The following is a 20,174-nucleotide window of genomic DNA, read 5'->3' as shown; positions in this document are numbered from 1 at the left end:
GTAGCTGAGAGTCTGTGATGGAGCAACTATAGAGATTCGAGATTGTTTATCAATCCCCATTTCGACATCAGTTAAGGGGAATGCCCTGAGCAAAATTTCAAATCCATAAGATATTTCTTTTAAATCAGAACTTTTCAAACTCTTTCTTTACTCTACCCTTTTTTTTTTTTTTTTTTTTTTGCCAGAGAAATTTTTGCATGACCCTGGGTGTGTGTGTATGTGTGTGTATGTATGTGTGTGTATGTCTAGGTAGATAAAATAGGCATACAAATCAAACATTTACTGAAAGCACATCATAATTTCATGACCCCCATACTCTGGCTTTGCAATTCACAGTTTAAGAAGCTTTGCTCTAAGTAGTAAGGTCCTCCAATTAGTTCTGTTTGTAGATACCATTATACTGATTGCCTAGAGCTCCAGAGTACTATAGTATCTGCAGTGAATTCTGTGGTCATCCAAGAGATTGGTATATAAACTTACATAGGGTAACCTAAGTAGATAAAGAATAATAGTGTCTCAAATTAATCAATATGCTACCAATTTGTTGGATAGATAGCAACATATAGATTTTTGTTCTATGATCTATTGCCAAGAATGAATAATCACTTAAGAAATAGTGTAAAAGATAATTAACAAGGATATGCATGACTAGAAGGGCCAGAAGGTAATAAATGGGCAGTCTTAATAATGGTAATAATCATTAATATATAAATTGTAACCTTTAAGAATTAAAGGAAGGCTGCCAGCATATTAGGTGAGTTTACACTATAAGGCATAAATGAGCTATGACGTATACTAGTAGAAGTGGTTCAAAATAGTATCAAAAATACTGTACCATATCATCTTTATATGTATGTTTTCTTAGTCCCTTCTTTTCCTTAAAAAGAGTATCCTTTTGTCTTACTGATATTGAGAAATAGTTTGTGACCTTGATCTTATTTGAGGAAATTCTCTCTGCAAAGGAGATCAGATTCTTCTACAACAAGGTTTCTATCTATGTTGCAAATTGTAAAATTATAAATACAATGTATTCATAGAGACTCAAACTATGGCTATTTAAAGGCAATACTTAATTCTATTAGATCAGGTATGCTAATAATTACAAATAATAGATATTACTTGTCACCATCAAAAAGTTTCTGGCTCTTTCTACAATGTTATTGAAAGACACTGTAAAAAGATTCTCTACAGTATAACAACTTTCTTATAAGGAAATATGCTTATAGGGGAATTGTTGTGGGATGTATATCCAAATTATTAAAAATAGCCATCTATACTATTTATCAGTTGTGTGAGTTGAAGATTGGATTTTACATATTTATTCACAAGTTTCATAATTTTTCAGATGCTTTCACTATTTAAAAACTGTGCTTTCATAGTAATTTTTGTAGTCTTATTAACCACTGTTTTAATTTTATTAGACTTCAAGCTAAAACTAAACAGTTAAATAAGTCTCTAGAATGGAGCATACTTTTTCAAGAAGATACATGAAAGAAAAAAACAAGATATTCTAGGATGAAATGTTATTGTTACTATTAAAATTGAAACAAGAGTTTCAGAGGAGCTCTTCTTTTCCTCTAGATAACCTAGGTGTCCCACTTTCAAGTGTCTAAAATTGTTACCTCTCCACTACCGTCCTGAACTTCTCAAAATTTTCTTCTTCAGATTAGAATTAGAAGGGTTAGAACTGAATTGAATCATAAACATGTGGTTTATTTTATAGTCAAAGGTACAGGCCAGAGAATTTATTTGTCTGAAATCATTTAGGAAGGATCTAAGATTCAGATTATCAAAGATATTAGGAAGATTTGAACTGTTCTATAGGGAGCTATTTTAGGTGGTTCAATGGGGAATTGAAATTATGTTTCAGGATTTTATGTAAGTGATTAGAGATTATTTAGGTATACTATAAAAGACTAGTTTCTGTTTTAACGTGGTAACAGTCTGAATTGAGATAAAGGGTAAATCAAAGATGCATTTCAAAGAAAAAAGGTACACTTAGTGATAGATTAGACTGAATAATTTATCAATGACTAATGAGTTCCTTTTTCTATTACCCTTTCAATTTAACTGGATTATAAATAGATTTCTAATACAGATACCTAGTTTACATCTAGAACCATTTTGTAAAGGTCTTGTATAGTTGGGTTTTGGAACAAAATTTAAATTGAAACACTAATTTGGAGTTGTAGAAAATTAAATTCTGGCTTTTCATTCATAATATGGAAGAACAGAAATACTTGAAATACTGGATAACTCAGTATTTTTACTGGAAACCCAGTAGATGCCTCCAAATAAAATCACTTATACATATGTATCATACACAACTGGTTGTCATGTACCAGAAAGGAAAGAACTGAAAAATTCCTAAGAATGTCAGTGGATTGATATAAAAATCTCTTAACAGCTAAAGTGGACATATTTCTGGTTTTAGGAAGTGAAATCATGTGTGGGACAAAGAAGAGATAATAAGTTTAGTAACCCAAAAATAATAAAAAGTTTTTATTAAAAGATTAGAAAAAATAAGAAATTGAAAATAATAGAGATGACATGATATAAATTTTAAAACAAAACTTGGCCTTAGAAATTGTGGGCCCCAGACCCTTCATTTTGTAGATGAACATTTGAGACCCAGAGAATTACCTAATCTCTGGGTCTCAGACTAATTTGATAAAACTAGAAAAAAATTGCATAAAAGATTCATTATTTTAGAAATAACTATTGGAAAAATTTGTTAGTAATGTGGAAAGATAAAAGCTTGGAGTCCCTCTAATACATTAAATTTCAGCTACCTACATTGCAAAATATGCTTTAAAATAATGAGGAAAATAATATAACAAACATTAAAGATGGGACAACATAGCAAATATATAAATATCAAAATTATAGGGGACTGGTAAAAATATAGATAAAGTTCAGTTCCTAAAGGAACTGTTAAAAGGTTATGAATTGACAGTTTACAAAAGGAAATGTTTTTCATTAAAAAAAAAATGCCTAGCCTTAAACATAATGTTCATTTATGTCTGATTTCATGAATAGGGGCCATTTCCTCTCATTTTAAAGATAGATGAAGACATTGAGGCAAATGATTAAGTGTCTTGCCCAGGGTCACACAGTAAATGTCTGAGGCCAGTTTTAAACTCAGGAAGATGAATCTTCATGACATATCAGGGCTGGCATTCTATTCAATTTGACATACAAAATTTGATGGGGCAGGCCACCAGCACATTTATAGTCTGGTCTAATAATTTTGTTATTGATATCTCCAGAGTATTATCAGAAAGTTTAAAAAAAGTTGTTTATATAGAAACATTCTTATTAAACAATATGTTTTTCCATTTACATAGAAAAACAATTTTAAACATTTTTTTTTTTATTTGAGTTCCAAATTTTCCCTTATCCTCTTCCCTAAAATGATAATTTGATAGATTGTATGTGTGCAGTCATGTAAAACATTCCTCTACTAGTCAATTTTGTGAAAGAAAACAGATTTTTTAAAAATTAAAGTCTTGGAATTAAAGTATTGCTGAGAGTAGTTGAATCATTCAGAATTGGTCACTCTATGATATTGCTGTACAATTATACAACGTTTTGGTTCTGCCCCTTTGATTTTCATCAGTTCATTGAACTTCAGGTTTTTGTTAAAGCATTCTGTTCATAATTTCTTTTTAGCACAATAGTATTCCATCATAGTCATAGCACAACTTGTTCAACTGTTCCTCAATTGATAGGCATCATCTTAATTTCCAATTCTTTGCCACCCCCCAAAAAACCCTATAGCAACATTATTATTATTACAAAAATTAAAAATAGCCAGTGTACCAATGTACACAAGTAAAAAATGGCTGAACAAATTGTGATTTATAATTAAGATTGATATAAAGAATTTGTGTAACTATCCATATGAAATTGTGATTGTAGAAGAAATGAACCAAGTTTGTTAAATTTATTTTATTTCCAGGACCCAGCATAAAACCTTGGAAATAAGTGCTTAATTAAGACAATAAATGTTAAGTGCCTCCTATTTACCAAGTATTGTAAAGTATTGAGAATTCTAGGAAAAGGAGGAGGCAACATTTAAACAATGATGTGCAAACACCATATCCAAAACAGACTATTAAGACTACTTTTTATATAGAGAGATGAATAAGAACATTTGTAGACATTTACAAAGTTGATTTAGCAGTATTTCAATGTAATTATAACATTACATTATGTAATTACAAATAATTGTAAAGATATACAGCAAAAGTAGTTTTAAGATAGCAGATTTAGGTTAAAGGAAATGAGACTCAATATGTGATTTCATTGATACAGTTCCCAAGTCTCATCAATCCAATCAGATTTGGTATTAACACCTCATGAAACTCTCTTGTTCACTTGTTCTTTTTCAGCTTTCTTTTGTATATTCATTTCATTCCTTAGATTTCGAGTTTTTTCACAGCTGGAACTATTTTTTGCCTTTATATTCTCAGCATTTATCACTGTGCCTCTTCATTGACTTTTAATCTAACTCTTTTTGACTTTTTTATTGATTCTAAATCTTTCCACTAGATCACTTCTCTACTAAATTTAGGCAGTCCCAAGTTTAAAAAAAAAAATCCCATATCTTCAAATTTCTGTTTCAAATGTACAAGTGCTACTGTTCTCCCCTTATATCTTATAACCATGTACAGAAAATCTTAGGGAGAGGGTGGGAGGAGACAATTGGAAAAGAAAAGTGGGGAAATTAAGAAACTTAAAGTCTATATATTAGTTGATTTCTAGTCTGAGAAAACCTAATGTTTTTCAAACCTGACACCTCCATTCATCCAGATTCCAGAATTACGGTAGGAAGAAATGCTCTTTTTTAGAATGTAGCTATAATTGAAAGGGGATTAAGCATTGTCAGTCATTCAGACCAATAATTCCTACTTATTTTGGATACACTTGAAGAGATGGATGTTTTGATTGGGTTGAGGGGAAATCATTTTGCAATGCTGAGATATAGAACAAGTATGTTGGGGGATCTAAGGAAGAGGGAACAGGAACCCTTGTGGAGGGATTCAAGGTAGTTTAAAAAGGTAAGTATTAACTTAAGTTAATGGCCAGCTCTGATCCTGATGCTGGGAAATAAAACATTTTCTGCCTCATTAGATTGCACCCATCCTCTTTCCCTTCTCAGAACTTTGATAATTTTATAGCTTAACTGTATTAATAATAGATTTTTAGTATTGTTTCTTTGGGGATACATTTTGAAAAAACTAATTTTGCAATAGTTGATAAATGGAAAAACATTTTGTAGGTTAGCAACTGCATATTTTTGAATATGGTTAAGCTTAAACTTAAAATTGATTTTAATTACTCAGCTATTAAAATATTTAAAGGTGAAAAGGAAAAAATTCTTAAATCTATTAGTATGAAGGAAACACTAGATAACAGACAACATGGAATGGTAGATAGAAATTTTCTTGGATTTGATATCAGAAAAATATGGGTTTGAATCTGTAGTGTCATTTTGCAATGACTTTGAACCTCACTTATTGAACCAATTCCCTTAGCCTTAGCAACTGAAGTAAGAGGATAAGAAGAACTATGAGAGTTATAAGAATCAAGGAGGTTAGTATATGAAATACCCAGCAAATCTTTTAAGTGCTATTTTCATTATATAGTATTCTATAAATTGTAGGAGTTACCAGACTTTATCACAGAAAGTGTTAACTGCATCCCACTTAGTGTGGTATGGAAAGAGTCCCACTTCAAAAAAAAAAAAAAGTGACATGCTAAGGAATAATGGGACCAACATTTTTGCTGTCTAAAGCCATAAGTTTCATTTTTGTACTTATTTTTCTATTGCTCTTTCATGGCTTCAATTAAATTTTATACTGACATGTCAGAAGAAGAAAAGTTTTTAAATTTGATATTGATTTGAATAAAATTGGTTGCCTCAATTTTACATTCAAAGGTTTTGATAAAGGCCTCATTTCTAAAATATATAGGGAATCGACTCATAAGAAATCAAGCCTTGTCCAGTTGATAAATGGTCAAAGGATATGAACAATTTTCAGATGAAGAAATTGAAACTTTCTAGTCATGAAAAGGTGCTCCAAATCAGTGTTGATCAGAGAAATGCAAATTAAAGACTACTCTGAGATACTACTACACACCTCTCAGATTGACTAAGATGACAGGAAAAGATAATGAGGAATGTTGGAGGGGATGTGGGAAAACTGGGATACTGATACATTGTTTGTGGAACTGTGAATGGATCCAACCATTCTGGAGAGCAGTTTGGAACTATGCTCAAAAAGCTAATCAAACTGCATACCCTTTGACCCAGCAGTGTTGCTACTAATATCCCAAAAAGATCTTGAGGGAAAGGGACCCACATGTGCAAATATGTGGCAGTTCTTTTTGTAGTGGAAACTGAATGGATGCCCATCAATTGAAGAACGGCTGAATAAATTATGGTATATGAATGGCATGGAATATTACTGTTCTGTAAGAAAAGACCAACAGGATGATTTCAGAGAGACCTGGATGCTAAGTGAAATGAGCAGAACCAGGAAACAGCAACAAGAAGAGTAAAGATCATCAATTCAGATGGATGTGGCTCTCTTCAACAACGAGATGATTCAATTGAGTTTCAATTATTCAGTGATGAGAGCCATCTGTACCCAGAGAGAGGACTGTGGGAACTGAGTGTGGACCACAATATAGCATTTTCACTTTCTGTTGTTTGTTGCATTTTGTTTTCTCTTTTGGGGTTTTTTGTTCCTTCTTGATCTGGTTTTTCTTGTGCATCAAGATAACTATATGTATGCATATATAAATATTGGGCTTAACATATATTTTAATATTTAATATGTATTGGAATACCTGCTATCTAGGGGAGAAGGAGGGGGAAAATTATCCATCCATATATTTTGTAAATGAAAAGCTTTAATAAAACTTGTTTTTAAAAAAATTGGTTTTCTCAGTTATTGTCAAGGATTTTAAAATTTACAAGTTTTATTTTTTTTCCCCTCTTTTTTCTCTTTTATTAAGGATTCTGGACTTTATTCATTATATCCTTAACAGCAGGATTCTCATGTTGCAGTTTTTCTTGGACAGTGACTTACTTTGATTCTTTTGAACCTGGAATGTTCCCTCCTACTCCTCTTTCACCAGCAAAGTTCAAGTAAGTATTTTTGTTTTTAGATATTGCCTCTTTAGTTCTTTGTGAAAGAAATAAGAATAATCAGAAGCCTGTATTATTTTTTTTAAGCGATTTACAGAAGTAAATTGTCTACCCACAAAAGAGACATGGAACAAGTTTTTAATTTTGCCTTTAAACAGAATCTGTTATATTCATTTTAACTCTGTTGAAGATATCCACTTCCATCAGAATACATCCTCATACAGTATCATTGTGGAAGTGTATAATGATCTCCTAGTTCTGCTCGTTTCACTCAGCATCCGTTGATGTAAGTCTCTCCAAGCCTCTCTGCATTCCTCCTATTGGTTATTTCTTGCAGAACAATAATATTCTATAACATTCATATACCATAATTTACCCAACCATTCTCCAATTGATGGACATCCATTCATTTTCCAGTTTCTAGCCACTACAAAAAGGGCTGCCACAAATATTTTGGCACATACAGGTCCCTTTTCCTTCTTTAGTATTTCCTTGGGATATAAGCCCAGTAGTAGCACTGCTGGGTCAAAAGATATACACATTTTGATAACTTTTGGGGCATAATTCCAGGTTGCTCTCCAGAATGGTTGGATTCTTTCACAACTCCATCAACAATGTATTAGTGTCCCAGTTTTCCCACATCCCCTCCAACATTCATCATTATTTGTTCCTGTCATCTTAGCCAATCTGACAGGTGTGTAGTGGTATCTCAGAGTTGTCTTAATTTCCATTTCTCTGATCAATAGTGATTTGGAACACTTTCATATGAATGGAAATAGTTTTAATTTCATCATCTGAAAATTGTTCATATCCTTTGACCAATAATGACTCCTTATTGCCTCTAGAACGAAGTATAAACTCCTCAGTTTGGTTTTTATTTTACAGTCAAACTGGTCTTCTCTATGTTCTTCACATAAGATAATTACATCTTTATTTATTGTGCCTTTATTCTAGCAATTCCCCATGCTTTAGGATATTCTTCTTTCTTAACTAGACTTCATAAAGTTTGTCTTCCTTCAAGATGAAATTCAGGCTCTGTCCTACATGAAGTCTTTCCTAGCTCTTTCACTTACTAGTGTTCTTCCCTTCAAACTGACTTGTACTTATATACATTATACTTTTGTATTTATGCTATTTACTTACATATATATGTATGTATGTATGTATGTATGTATACATGTTCTCTCTCACTCATTTGTTCTCTTTCACATCTTTTCCCTAAATAGAGGAGATAAATTTCTTGACAATAAATTGTTTCATTCTTTGTATTTGTGTACTTCATGTCCAGCACAGTGCCCAGCACATAGTAGATGCTTTATAAATGTTTGCTGATTGGTTTATTAGTAAATTCTTGTTGATTTGACTATTGAAGAAAAATGTTGTCAACTTGTATTAATTGTAGAATCTGTAAAGGCTACAGATTCAGAGATAGCATAATGTGATGGAAAGAGAATAGGTAGGATTTATAGTTAGGAGAGGTTGGAGTTTGAGCCCTAGGTCTAAAACTTTCTAAACACGTAACCAGTGGCAATTCAATTCTCTTAGAACTTCAGCTTTCACTTCAATAAAACATGAATTTTTATAACCTTGAAGTAGCATGTGTAAGATATGAATTGTTTTCATTATAATAATGAGGATATGTTTAGCAGTCCTTTATAAGCAAATGTTCAAGGAATGAAATGTTACCTAGTTATTGACTTTAAATTGATGAAACTTTTTTTTGGGGGGGGGGCTTAAAATTGGTTTAATCCCCAACAAATACCAACATCCAAGTTGAAATAGGATAAAACCAGGTATCCCAACTAAGGGAAATATGATTTCTAGAAGGCCTGGGCCAAGTTGAGTACTTCTTTTTCCTTATAGCCAAAAAGTTTATCAGGGTAAAATGATAGAAGACATGTAAAAATGAGTTAAAGGGGCAGCTAGTTGGTGTAATGGATAGAGCACCAGCCCTAAAGTCAGGAGGACCTGAGATATTTAACATTTCCTTGCTATGTAACCCTGGGCAAGTCACTTAACCACAATTGCCTCAACAACAACAACAACAAAATAAAACAACCCAAAATAAAAATGAGCTAAAAAGATGTAGAACCATTTATTCTCTTTTCTACAACTTGGGCAGAGGCAGTGTGGAAGTTCAATCAATATGAATCCCAAGGTACATGATTTAATATTGAAACTTAAATGTATTATTTTACATATTACAATCAAATAATAAATTATTAAAAAAAATTACAAAGCATCAAGATGAAATTTTTGATTGCTGTGGGGAACAGGTACTTGGAGATTGTCAGATTTGAGGAGATCTGATAATTAATGAGAATTAGCCATCTATTTAGTAATCCTTTCTAGGATTTTATTAGGGATCCTTCTCAGAAAAGGAAAAAGGACTTTACTGTTTTCTTGCATTCTTTTTTTGTATTATTCAGTTTTGCTGTGAATATTTTGCTATTTATAAATTCTTTCAGGGCTCTGAAATATACAAAAGATAGACAATAACAACAAAGTAATTACCATGGTACCTTGGTACTTGTTAATTGGTTCCAGATAGAATTGTACGTATTTTGAACAAATTTTCCCTGGAAGGAGTACATTTTCAGTCTGCAGACTTAACCATCCCTCCCTACCCAGTTACCCAAAGGAGCAAATGGAACTTCTTGGAGAAACAAGCCAGCTGGGGACTTTTTTTTTGATTCAACTCACTTTCTGGGAGAAAGTTGACCCTTGACCTTTATACTCTTCCCCACAACCCAAGCTTCCTTGGTGGAAATGGGAAGGTGCCTGGATGTTTTCTGTCTTAGTAATATACTTCTGTTTTATCATTCCTGAAGTTGGTCATTCTTGTTAATGTGAAACATTTATACAAGCTATCCTTTATCTCCTGTGTAGTCTTCAGCTTTTTTGGAAGCCTCTGATTTTTTGGCTATTGGTCTTCCTAGCACTCACTGGTTTTCATTTCCATTCATTCTTGTATTCTGAATATGTGTTACCCTTTCATCTTTATGCATGTCCTTTTTTTCATCAACTAAACTAGAGACACTTGTAGGTCTGTTGGTTTCTTTAGATGTGTTCTTCCTTCATTAGAATTAGCCATCAGAGTCTTTCATCAGTCTTGAACTAAATTAGTTTTACATTATAAAATTTAAGTTACTGAAATGAAATTTATTTCTTGAAGAGTTGAAAACATTTTTAAGTAGAAGATAGAAGCAGGTGAACAAACCAATTAATTCTTTGTTGCATAGTGGTTACTTTCCAGTAAATCTCATCCTGATAAGTATCTTTGGGACCCTCAATATTATTCTCTATTTAAGACCATGTCAGGAAAGCCTCAGAGACTTCTCTTCTTCCTCAAATCATCTGGGACATCTAAACTCAGTCCAGCATCCAAAATGCTGATACTGAACTATTTGGAGAAGAATTGTGAGAAGCTTGAATAGAACTATATAGTTCCATGAATCCATTTTCCTTCTCTATATTTATCATCTACTATTCCATAAAAGCTACTTCTCTTTGAGGTCAATATTTAGGATTCTAAAGCTGAATGAAGCCTTATCGAACTTTTCTACTCCCTGGTTAAAAAAAAAAAAAAAAAAAAAAAAAAAAAAATCCTTTCTAGAAAGCCACTACAAAATCTGCTCTGTATATTTGTTTTATGGCCACTAGATGGAGATATTTATTTGAGTTTTCTTTTTACCTTTCCTAACCTGATTTTGGCAAGAAAAATGGGACTTATTTTTTGAAATTTCCTTTGTGCAGCTTTAGGCGCTTAGAGCAGTGAGCTATTTGAAAGTATTAAAAAAGAAGAATATTTAACATGTTCCCCAATTCTATGCAAAAGCAAACACGTTTTTTGTTTTTGTTTTTTTCTTTTTTGGCATTTTGAAAATGTTTATTACCTTTAGCAACAATTTTGGTTGTTTAGGAAGTAAGGATAAAATTTATCTGATAACATATTTTCCCTAAAGGATGAGGTGAGAGAACTGCTCAATCTTTTGATCAAAATGGAGAATTAGAGATTTATGATAAAAAATAAGCTGATAATGTGAGAAAATCTATAGAGAGCTATTTGGGAAATATTCCATCCCTGTCCTAGATACTTTTACAAACATAGATGTCATTAGTTTAACATAGGACAATAACCCTCCTCGATATCAGATCCAATCTTTTCTTGCTGTGTATCTCCTCCCCTTCCCCTCCCCATTTAGAAGACAAGCAATTTGAAACTGTGCTTCAGTCCATATTCACACACCATCATTTTCTTTGGGATGGAAAGCATTTTTCATCATAAGTCCTTCAGAGTTGCTTTGGATCATTCTATTACTGGTAATAGCTAAATTGTTCATAGTTAGATCATTGTACAATCTTGCTATTGCTTTGTACACAATACATTTCACTTTGCATCAGTTCCAATAAGTCTAAAAAATAGCAATTCAAAAAGAGAAGTAGTAGTAAAATCCATAGCTTTAAATGTCTATACAGACATATCCAAAGTTTAGACAATAAACAGTAGGAGCTAGAAATCCCAATATATTATAATTTCCTGTGTATTACCGAGATATGAGAATGAAACCTAGTACTTGGCCAGTACTGGTAAGTGTCAGGTAAGTGAAGGGTGATTAAGAAGGTATACTCAAGTGAAGAAATCTAGGAACTAGACAGCATTTGCGTTAAAGGTTCAAGAAAGAGAAAAATAATTTTTATAATTGCAGCATACTACAGAATATTTATCCAAGAGGGTGATATTAAAAATAAAGGCAAAGAGAGCCAGTGGAAATAAGTGACAATCATCCACCCCATCTCCACACACAAATTATGCTAACGTAACAGAAGAAGCATAGTCCTATGTTCACAGCAAAAGTTGGAGGAGGGAGGAGTCATAACTTAAAAAAACAATGTTGCAGACAAATGGAAGAAAATATAAATTTAACTCATAACTTAAATGTGAATGGATTAAACATTTCAATAAAATGAAAAAGAATGGAAGCTCTGAGAAGTAATTAAAACATTATGTATAAGAAATACATATAAAATTATAAAGATGTACACTAAGGTGATGTTAAAAAAAAAATTACCTCACATCAAGTGAATTTTAAAAAGCTGAAGTTGTCTGCCTGCTACCTGACAAAAGACTGCTAGAACTTGTTTTTCTTGGTAGTAAGATGGGAAGGGGAACCAAGATGAACTAGAATGGAAAGAGAGAGTACAGTACTGTATAGTAAAATTAACATAGGTTTCAGAATTCTATGTGTAATGTAAATTTTACGTAAATTGAGAACTATCTGTATACAGGAAAAGATTTGAAGGTTTTAGTGGACTGCAAGGTCAATGAAATCTCTCTGGTAGCCAAAAAAGCTAATCCTTTATTGGGCTGCATTAAGAAGTATATAGCTGCTAGGAATAATGTGATGATTGTCCTTCTGTACTCTGACCTATGCCAGACCTCTTCCAGAGTCTTTTAGTATTCAGTATTGGAAACCATAGCCTAAGAAGGGCATTGAAAAGCTGAAGAGTACCAAGAAGAGCACAACTGGAATGGTGAAGGGCATTGAATGCGTGAAGATTAATTTTTAAAATAGGACATGTTTGACCTTAAAAGGAGTAAACTAGGAAGGGATTTCTGTATTTGAAGAGCTGTCATGTGAAAGAGTGATAAGAATTGTTGTGTTAGTTACTAAAAGGCATAACCAAAAGTAATAAGTGGAAATTGGAAATAGGTCATTTTAGCCTTGATGTCAGGAAAAATTTCCTAACAATAGATGTATCCAGAAGTGGGATGGACTGCCTGGAAAGCTGGAGAATTCTTCCTCTTTAAAAGTGTGCAGATTGAGGCTGGATCCATTTATTTGTTGGATTTGTTCCTTTTTTTAATATTTGGATTAAATAGTCATTTAGTTCATCCTTTTAAGCAACCAGATTCTGTGACTTTGAATTTCATTATAGAATTGGGATGGTGCCAATAAAAATTTTTGAGTAAAGGAGTTATATTAAAATACAAATTTGAACATTGAATAGATTTACACAAAACATTTCTTATATTTGTGCCTAGGAATTAGAGTTACGAGGAAATAAGGTAGTCCCTGCCCACAGGGACTAAGACACATATATTCAGTCATTAAGCATTTACTAATAGTCTGCTATGTGCCAAATACTATGAGGATAGAGAAACAAAAACAAAGCATCTTTCCTCAAGCATATTATTTCTACTGGTGAAGCCACACACTAGGTAATTTCTCCAGCTTAACAGTTTTGTCTCACATGATATATAAGCAGCTGGAGGCATCAGGAGTAATCTCATATAGAAGATAGCTTCTGAGCTTAGTTTGAAGGAAAATGGAGATTCCAAGATACATAGGTAAAGAGTGTGTTCAAGCATGGGAGGTAGTATATATAAATGAACCGAAATCGGAGATGTAATGTCATGTGAGACAAAACTGTTAAGATCAATTTGATCCATAGAGTGTTTGAAAAGAAGCAGTAATGTAATAATTCTAAGCAAAGGGGTTTATATTTGATCCTAAAGGGAATAAGGAACTGGTGTCAGTTGTTCACTGTCACAGTTTTACTATCTTCTACTTCATAAATTTCACAAGACTACAAAAAAAATTAAGAATTTCTGGCCTAGAGCATTGAGTTGAATCTGGCAGGGGAATGACACATTCCAACCAGTTATTTTTGAGAATATCAGTTTGGTAGGTGGATAGAAGATGGATTGGAAAGGGGGGATTTTAAATCGGGAGGCCAATTAGGAAGCTATTACAGTCTTAGTGAAAGATGTTAAGACCCTGAACTAGAATGCTGATGGTGCAGAGTAAGGAAGAGATCTAAATGATGTAGGAGTAAAGATGTCAGTGTGGCAACTAATTGGATGTGTGAAGGAGAATGAGGTGTTGAAGGATGTGAATTTAGTTACCCTCAATAGGTGGGCTAAGTGGTTTGGCAGGAAAGATAACTAATTCTGTTTTGGGCATGTCAAATTGGAGAAGATAGGTATGGGGATATCCAGTTGGAATCTAATAGATAATTGGTTGTATGGGATTAGAACTCAGGAGAGAGACTAGAGATCATGGATCTGGAAGTCATCTGTTTAGAAATGATAATAGAACTCTTGGGAACTGGTGTAGTCATCAAGGGAGAGTGCAGACATTAAATAGAGTACACTAGAGTTCATTCACAGCTGTAGAGAGATGAATGGTAGTCTAATAGGAGTGGTCAGAGAGCCACAGTAGAAAAACCTGGAAAGGAGTATTCAATAGGGAAGCATTAGTTAGATCTTGCACAAAGGTCAAGTAATTGAATTATCAAATGACTATAAATGAAAGCAGAATGTATTAACTGCAAGATAAATTGCTATGAAAGATTTAAAATGAACCTGATGATTGTTCTTTTTGGAAGGTGAGAAACAATGCACATAAAAATAATTTGGAATTTTTGCTCTTTTAAAAAACATTGCCAATGGTTCATCTAATTAGTAGAATTGCTTCATACTATTCTCAAACATTAAGAACTTGCACTACCACTTATAGGGGAAAAGTATCTTTAGATAAAATATAATTTGACTTTTCCACATTTATAGTCTAGGAACTTTTATAATCACCTACATTTTCACATTGTAAATTTTTTTTTAATTTTATAATTATAAAATTAAAAAAATTTTTTGAGAGTATATATGCATGAGTAATTTTTTATAACATTATCCACAATGTAAAAATTTTAACTGCTTTAGCATACTTTTATTCCTAATAATGAAATCATTCCATGTTAAAATTTTTCTTTTTAGTAATGAGATTGTTGCCAGTTTAAAAAGATCCAGAATCTTTCATAATGTAGTGAAATAATTTTAATTATAGAAAAGAAATTATTAATCATTTTCACATGCCAGGCTGAAGTTTTGAGTGATTATAAACATCAGAAAATGAATGTAGTTAGACCTTCAGATAAAACACATCATATGTGATATTCTTAAGTGGGTTATATAATAAGTAGGGTTTCAGATTAGATTGTGAAAATCCTGCCATCTCTTGTCCTTTTTGGAAAATACATGGTATTTTTAAAAATGGTAGATCAAGCAGTATGTACTTTATGATGCCAGCAGGGTGAGTGCTTGCACAGTGAAACAACTTTTTCAATTTTTTGTAGAATGACAGCCTTTAGGCTTTATTTTTTGTTGCATCTTATTGGTGTAGAACAAAAGATTTTTGTGGGTGTTAGGACTCAAACTTGCCTATGAAAACACATCAGCTTCTTAACATGTTTACATCAAATAATTTTTTACATTTTCATTTTTAAACATTTGTAAGAACCTTGGATTTTTTTCTTAATGTGAGGAAGAGACTCAAGTATTATCTAGATTCAAATATAATTTTCCAGAAAATTAAAATTCTCTATGTATAGCAATTTTTTAAAAAGGGGGTTTTTGTAATGACTTGAGCAATTCACCGGTCTGGACCTCTATTTTTTCATCTAGGAGATAGGAAACTAAATCCTATGTGTTGTTGCCAACTACAGTTTGTTAACTAGAGGGAGGTGGTTTTTTGGGTTTTTTTTTTTTTTTGTTTTGTTTTTTTAAGACTATTTGCAAAAAAAATGTTTTCTTCTACTTCTATAAACATGACATTCAGACCATAGACAGGCATGCCTAATTTGTCTGAGAGCAATTGGTTAAGTATTCAGTCTATTGATAAAAATTGAAAACTCCTCAAAGGCAGGATTCCGATAAACATTGTGTGTGTACACACATTATATTTAATAAAGGCCATGCAAATGACTTATGGTTAAATATTGCTAATGATAATGCAAAGTGTTGTTCCTGTGAGTCAGGGTATAGATTGTGTTTTTTAAAAAAAAAGATATAGTTGAGAAAAGGTGATCCGCTTAATAGTTTCTAGAAACTTGTAACCTAATATTAACATAAGCTGGATTTAACTACCAAGTCTAGAATCACTGTTTTTTCCATCTTTGTGTTTTTAGTGACATTTTAAATTCCTTATTGTCGTACTTTGGTGAAGATTATAAATTTATTGGCTACGTTGTCACTGATAGAGTTTTAAACATCTTTACTCATCTTTACCATTTATCATGAAACTTTTTTATTTCATCCTTAAATACCCTCAAAATGACTTATTTTTAGTTTTATTTTATGCTAAGTTTTCATTAGACTTGGTTTTTTCTCTACTTGTTTTATTACTTGATGCTACTCATCTTCCACATCATCCTCTGTAAGATCTCAGAAATGAGTTTGTGTTTTAAATTGGTGTTGTCTTGGCAAGAAGATTTAAGTTTCTGCTGACTGAGATGGTTTCTAAGTTCTTTAGAACTCATTAAAATGATGAATTAAGTATTTGATTAAACATTTAAGGAATGATAATCGTACTTGCCAATAAGTGGTCTTAATATCCATTTCCCATTTTTCTTTGTGATAAATATTTGTGAAATTTGTTTTGTCTACAAGTCTTTGACCTTTCATTTCTTTTTCCTGAGCCATGTTTTCTAGTATGTATTTTTTGCTTCAGCCTCTGAGCTTATTCACTTTACTTTTCTTATTGGCTTAGCACAAAAGTCTTTTCTATAAGAGCAAAGACCAGTCATTCAATTTATGAGAACATCTTTTTGCTCTTCTAATATACCACCCTTTACATTTTATGTACATTTATTTCCTATATAGCGTAAGGAAAACTTTTAAAGATTGGAACCCTACATCTGCCTTGAGTTGGGGGTTTAAAATTAAAACTATGTAGCACAAATAGAATTGTAAAAATGGAATTCAGAGAAACATGATTGGTCTTTTAACTAAGGGGTTGGCATGCTCTGGAGCATAAGAATTATTTTTAATATTTGACTTAGAAATTTCTTTTCCAAAATACACTAGATTTGACAGTGAGTTCAATGCATTGTACTCTTTATAGCACTTTTGGAGGGTTGCCTCTTTGTATAATCAGATTCTTTATTGCTATGAACTAGTGAAACAGATGTCAGATGGCTAATTGCAGTAGGAAAGAAAAAGCTGCTGACAAAAAGAGGATAGATTAAAAAAAAAAAAACTTGGCCTTGGTGTTTGAATATCATGAACTTTTCATTATCTAGTGACTATCTTTGGATTCTCAATTCTAGTGCTGTCAAAACTAATGTAATTTATTCAGAAGTTGTAGTTTATAATATCAGAGGGTTAAAACATTCAAATCTGAGATTTGAGCAGGATACATAGACACATATAGTCATATTTAAGTAGGTTAAAATATATCTCATGGGAAATAAAAGAAGACAAAACACACTAATTAATTCTGGTTTTCCTTTCTTTTTGTAAAGTTGTCCAGATAATGAAAGTTTACTTTTCCTCCTGTTTGTTATGACTTTTAATTGCAGATTAGTAATTGAATAATGACAATTAGGGTTTTATCATAAGGCATCAAATTTAGAGGGTTTTGATCATAGTGATAGTCTTAACTCATGTGCATGTAGAAACAACTGAGCTTGGCACTTAACTAACAAGAATAATTCATTAAAATAGGGAAAGTTCCAGATAATAGGTTGTGGGTAGACTTTACCTCTTTGTGTAGCCACCTTATACTGATATCTAGTCTTTTGTCTTCATCTCATAAAACATGGTCCCCTCTTTCCCTATATATCTGTGAACATATGAACATCTGTAAGCAATATTTTGATTGCTTAGCCAGATGCAAAAATTCCTACTTATACTTCTGCATAACTATGTTAATTGATAGTAGAAAAAGTGAATTAGTGTATCTATTACAATTGGAAGATCCAGAAAATTGTCATTGTTTTGATATTCTCTTAGTACTGAAGGAGGAATGTTACTAATAGGTAACACTAGCACTTTCCTCCTTTTAAACTTGTTCTGTTTGTTGTTCTTCATTTTCTTTTAAAAAAAAAAAATTTCCATTTTTTTCTTCCTCCTTTTTTCCCCTTTCCCCCTCTCCAAGGTGGAATTCAATCTAATATAAATTCTATATGTTCGGTCATACTAAACATACTTACACATTAGTCATGTTGTAAAAAAGAATTGGAGCAAAAGGGGGAAAGCATCAAAAAAATGAAAATAGTATGCTTCAACCTGTATTCATACTCCATAGTTCTTTCTTTGGCTATGGATAGAATTTCCTTTCATAAGTCTTTTTGAATTATCTTAATCATTGTATTGTTGAGAAGAAAAAGTCTTATCATCCACACAATGTTGTTGTTTCTGTGTACAAGGTTTGTCTAGTTCAACTAGACAAACCTTGTACACAGAAACAGCAACATTGTAAGTCTTTACAGGTTTTTCTAAAATTTTTTTTCTAAAATCTTCCTGCTTGTCATTTCTTATAGAACAATAATATTCCATAACTTTCATATATCACAATTTGTACACAGCCAAGTGTACCATCAATCATATCATCTAGAAAGTTTTATTTCTTCATTGTCTTCTAATTCCTTCGATTTTTTTTTTCTTTTATTGCTAAAGTTAATATTTCTAGCACTATATTGAATAAATAATGGTGATAATAGGCATCCTTGCTTCATCCTGATCTTTTTGGGAAAGCTTCGTTTGAGCTTGTCCCTTTTATATAAAATGCTTGCTGATGGTTTTAGATCAGGGGTTCTTAAACTGCGGCCCGCTTAGGACATTTATGTGGCCTGATGGGTTATGGCAGATGAGCTGAGGGGTAGAGACAGAGTGTGAGTTTTTGTTTTTACTATAATCTGGCCCTCTATTTTAAAAGTTTTAGATAAATAGTCCTTATCATTTAAGGAAAACTCCGTTTATTCATTTTATTTCTATGTTCTCTAGCATAAGAATGGATGCTATATTTTGTCAAAGGCTTTTTCAGCATCTGTTGAGTTTGTTATTGCTATGGTCAGTTATATTGATTAGTTTTCCTAATATTGAACCAGTGCTGTTTGTACTTGTTCTTAATGGTTCATGGGTTTTGAATACATACAAAATGGGAGTGGAGAGTAGTAGTGGAACCATATTTTTTTCTGTCTATAATACTGTGTGTGTGTTTTTTTTTGTTTTTGTTTTTGTTTTTTACCCTAAAATGAATCAAAAGGCATCTAGTAGTAGAGTGGATAGAGCTCTAGATCTAGAATCAAGAAAATGAGTTGAAATTGTAACATAGACACTTAATAGCTTTGAAACAGCATATGTTAGATCTTGGCAAACTATGTGAATTCTATTATGCTTATCACCCATAATATGCAGTCTTTAAAGGAAACTTCATGACTTCCATATTTCACTACCTATAGAATGAATGAATGGGGGAAAAAAACCTGTTTTTTATCATATATATTATGTTGTGTAAGAAGTCATCCAATCAAACAGCAAGTAAATAACCACAAAAAAAGGCAAAATACTATGCTTCTGTATTTATTTGGTCTTTATAGTTCTTTCCCTACATGATGATTGCAGTTTCCATCTATATTGGAATTGTGTTCGATCACCACAATACTAAAAAGAGCCATGTCTTTCATATTGATCATTATATAATCTTACTGTTACAATGGAGAGTGTTGTCTTGGTCTGCTCATTTCACTTGGCATCAATTCCTGTAAATCTTTCCAGGTTTTTTAGCAATCAACTTGCTCATTATTTCTTATAGAAGAATAGTACTTCATCATATTGATATGCCATAATCTATTTAGTCATTCCCCAATTCGTGGGCATCCACTTAATTTCCCAATTCCTTGTCACTACTAAAATTGCTGCTGCAAACATTTTGTACATATGGACCCTTTTATGATCACTTTGATAAATAGACCCAATAGTGTCACTTCTAGATCAGAGTATGCCCAATTTTATAATCCTTTGAGCATAGCTCCCAATTACTTTCCAGAATGATTGGATCAGATTTTGACTCCACCAACAATGTATTAATGTCCCAGTTTTCCCACATCCCCTCCAATATTTATCATTATTTTTCCTGTCATTTTAGCCAATTGGATTAAAATTGTACCTCAAGGTTGCCATAATTTGCATTTCTCTAATAGAGCATTAAAATATAAATATTGAGTACTATGT

The 20,174-nt window shown here is 32.2% G+C and overlaps 1 protein-coding gene across 4 annotated transcripts in view; it reads left to right on the top strand.

Annotated features, from left to right (window-relative positions):
* Positions 1 to 20,174, top strand: part of ARL6IP6 (ARF like GTPase 6 interacting protein 6) — a 31,404-nt gene that overhangs the window by 4,590 nt on the left and 6,640 nt on the right. For all 4 annotated transcript variants that reach the window (XR_012488292.1, XM_074303447.1, XM_074303446.1 and 1 more), the window contains exon 3: positions 7,027 to 7,159. Coding sequence is in view for 3 of the 4 variants with exons in the window: in XM_074303447.1 (XP_074159548.1) it covers positions 7,027 to 7,159 (133 nt within the window). In the remaining variant the exon portion in view is untranslated. The remainder of the gene's footprint in view (positions 1 to 7,026; positions 7,160 to 20,174) is intronic.

This window comes from Sminthopsis crassicaudata, chromosome 3 (assembly GCF_048593235.1).
Source record: "Sminthopsis crassicaudata isolate SCR6 chromosome 3, ASM4859323v1, whole genome shotgun sequence".
In the NCBI taxonomy this organism is placed as follows: Eukaryota; Metazoa; Chordata; class Mammalia; order Dasyuromorphia; family Dasyuridae; genus Sminthopsis; species Sminthopsis crassicaudata.
The sequence above is the reverse complement of the archived record's forward strand: the minus strand, read 5'-3'. Positions and strand labels throughout refer to the sequence as shown.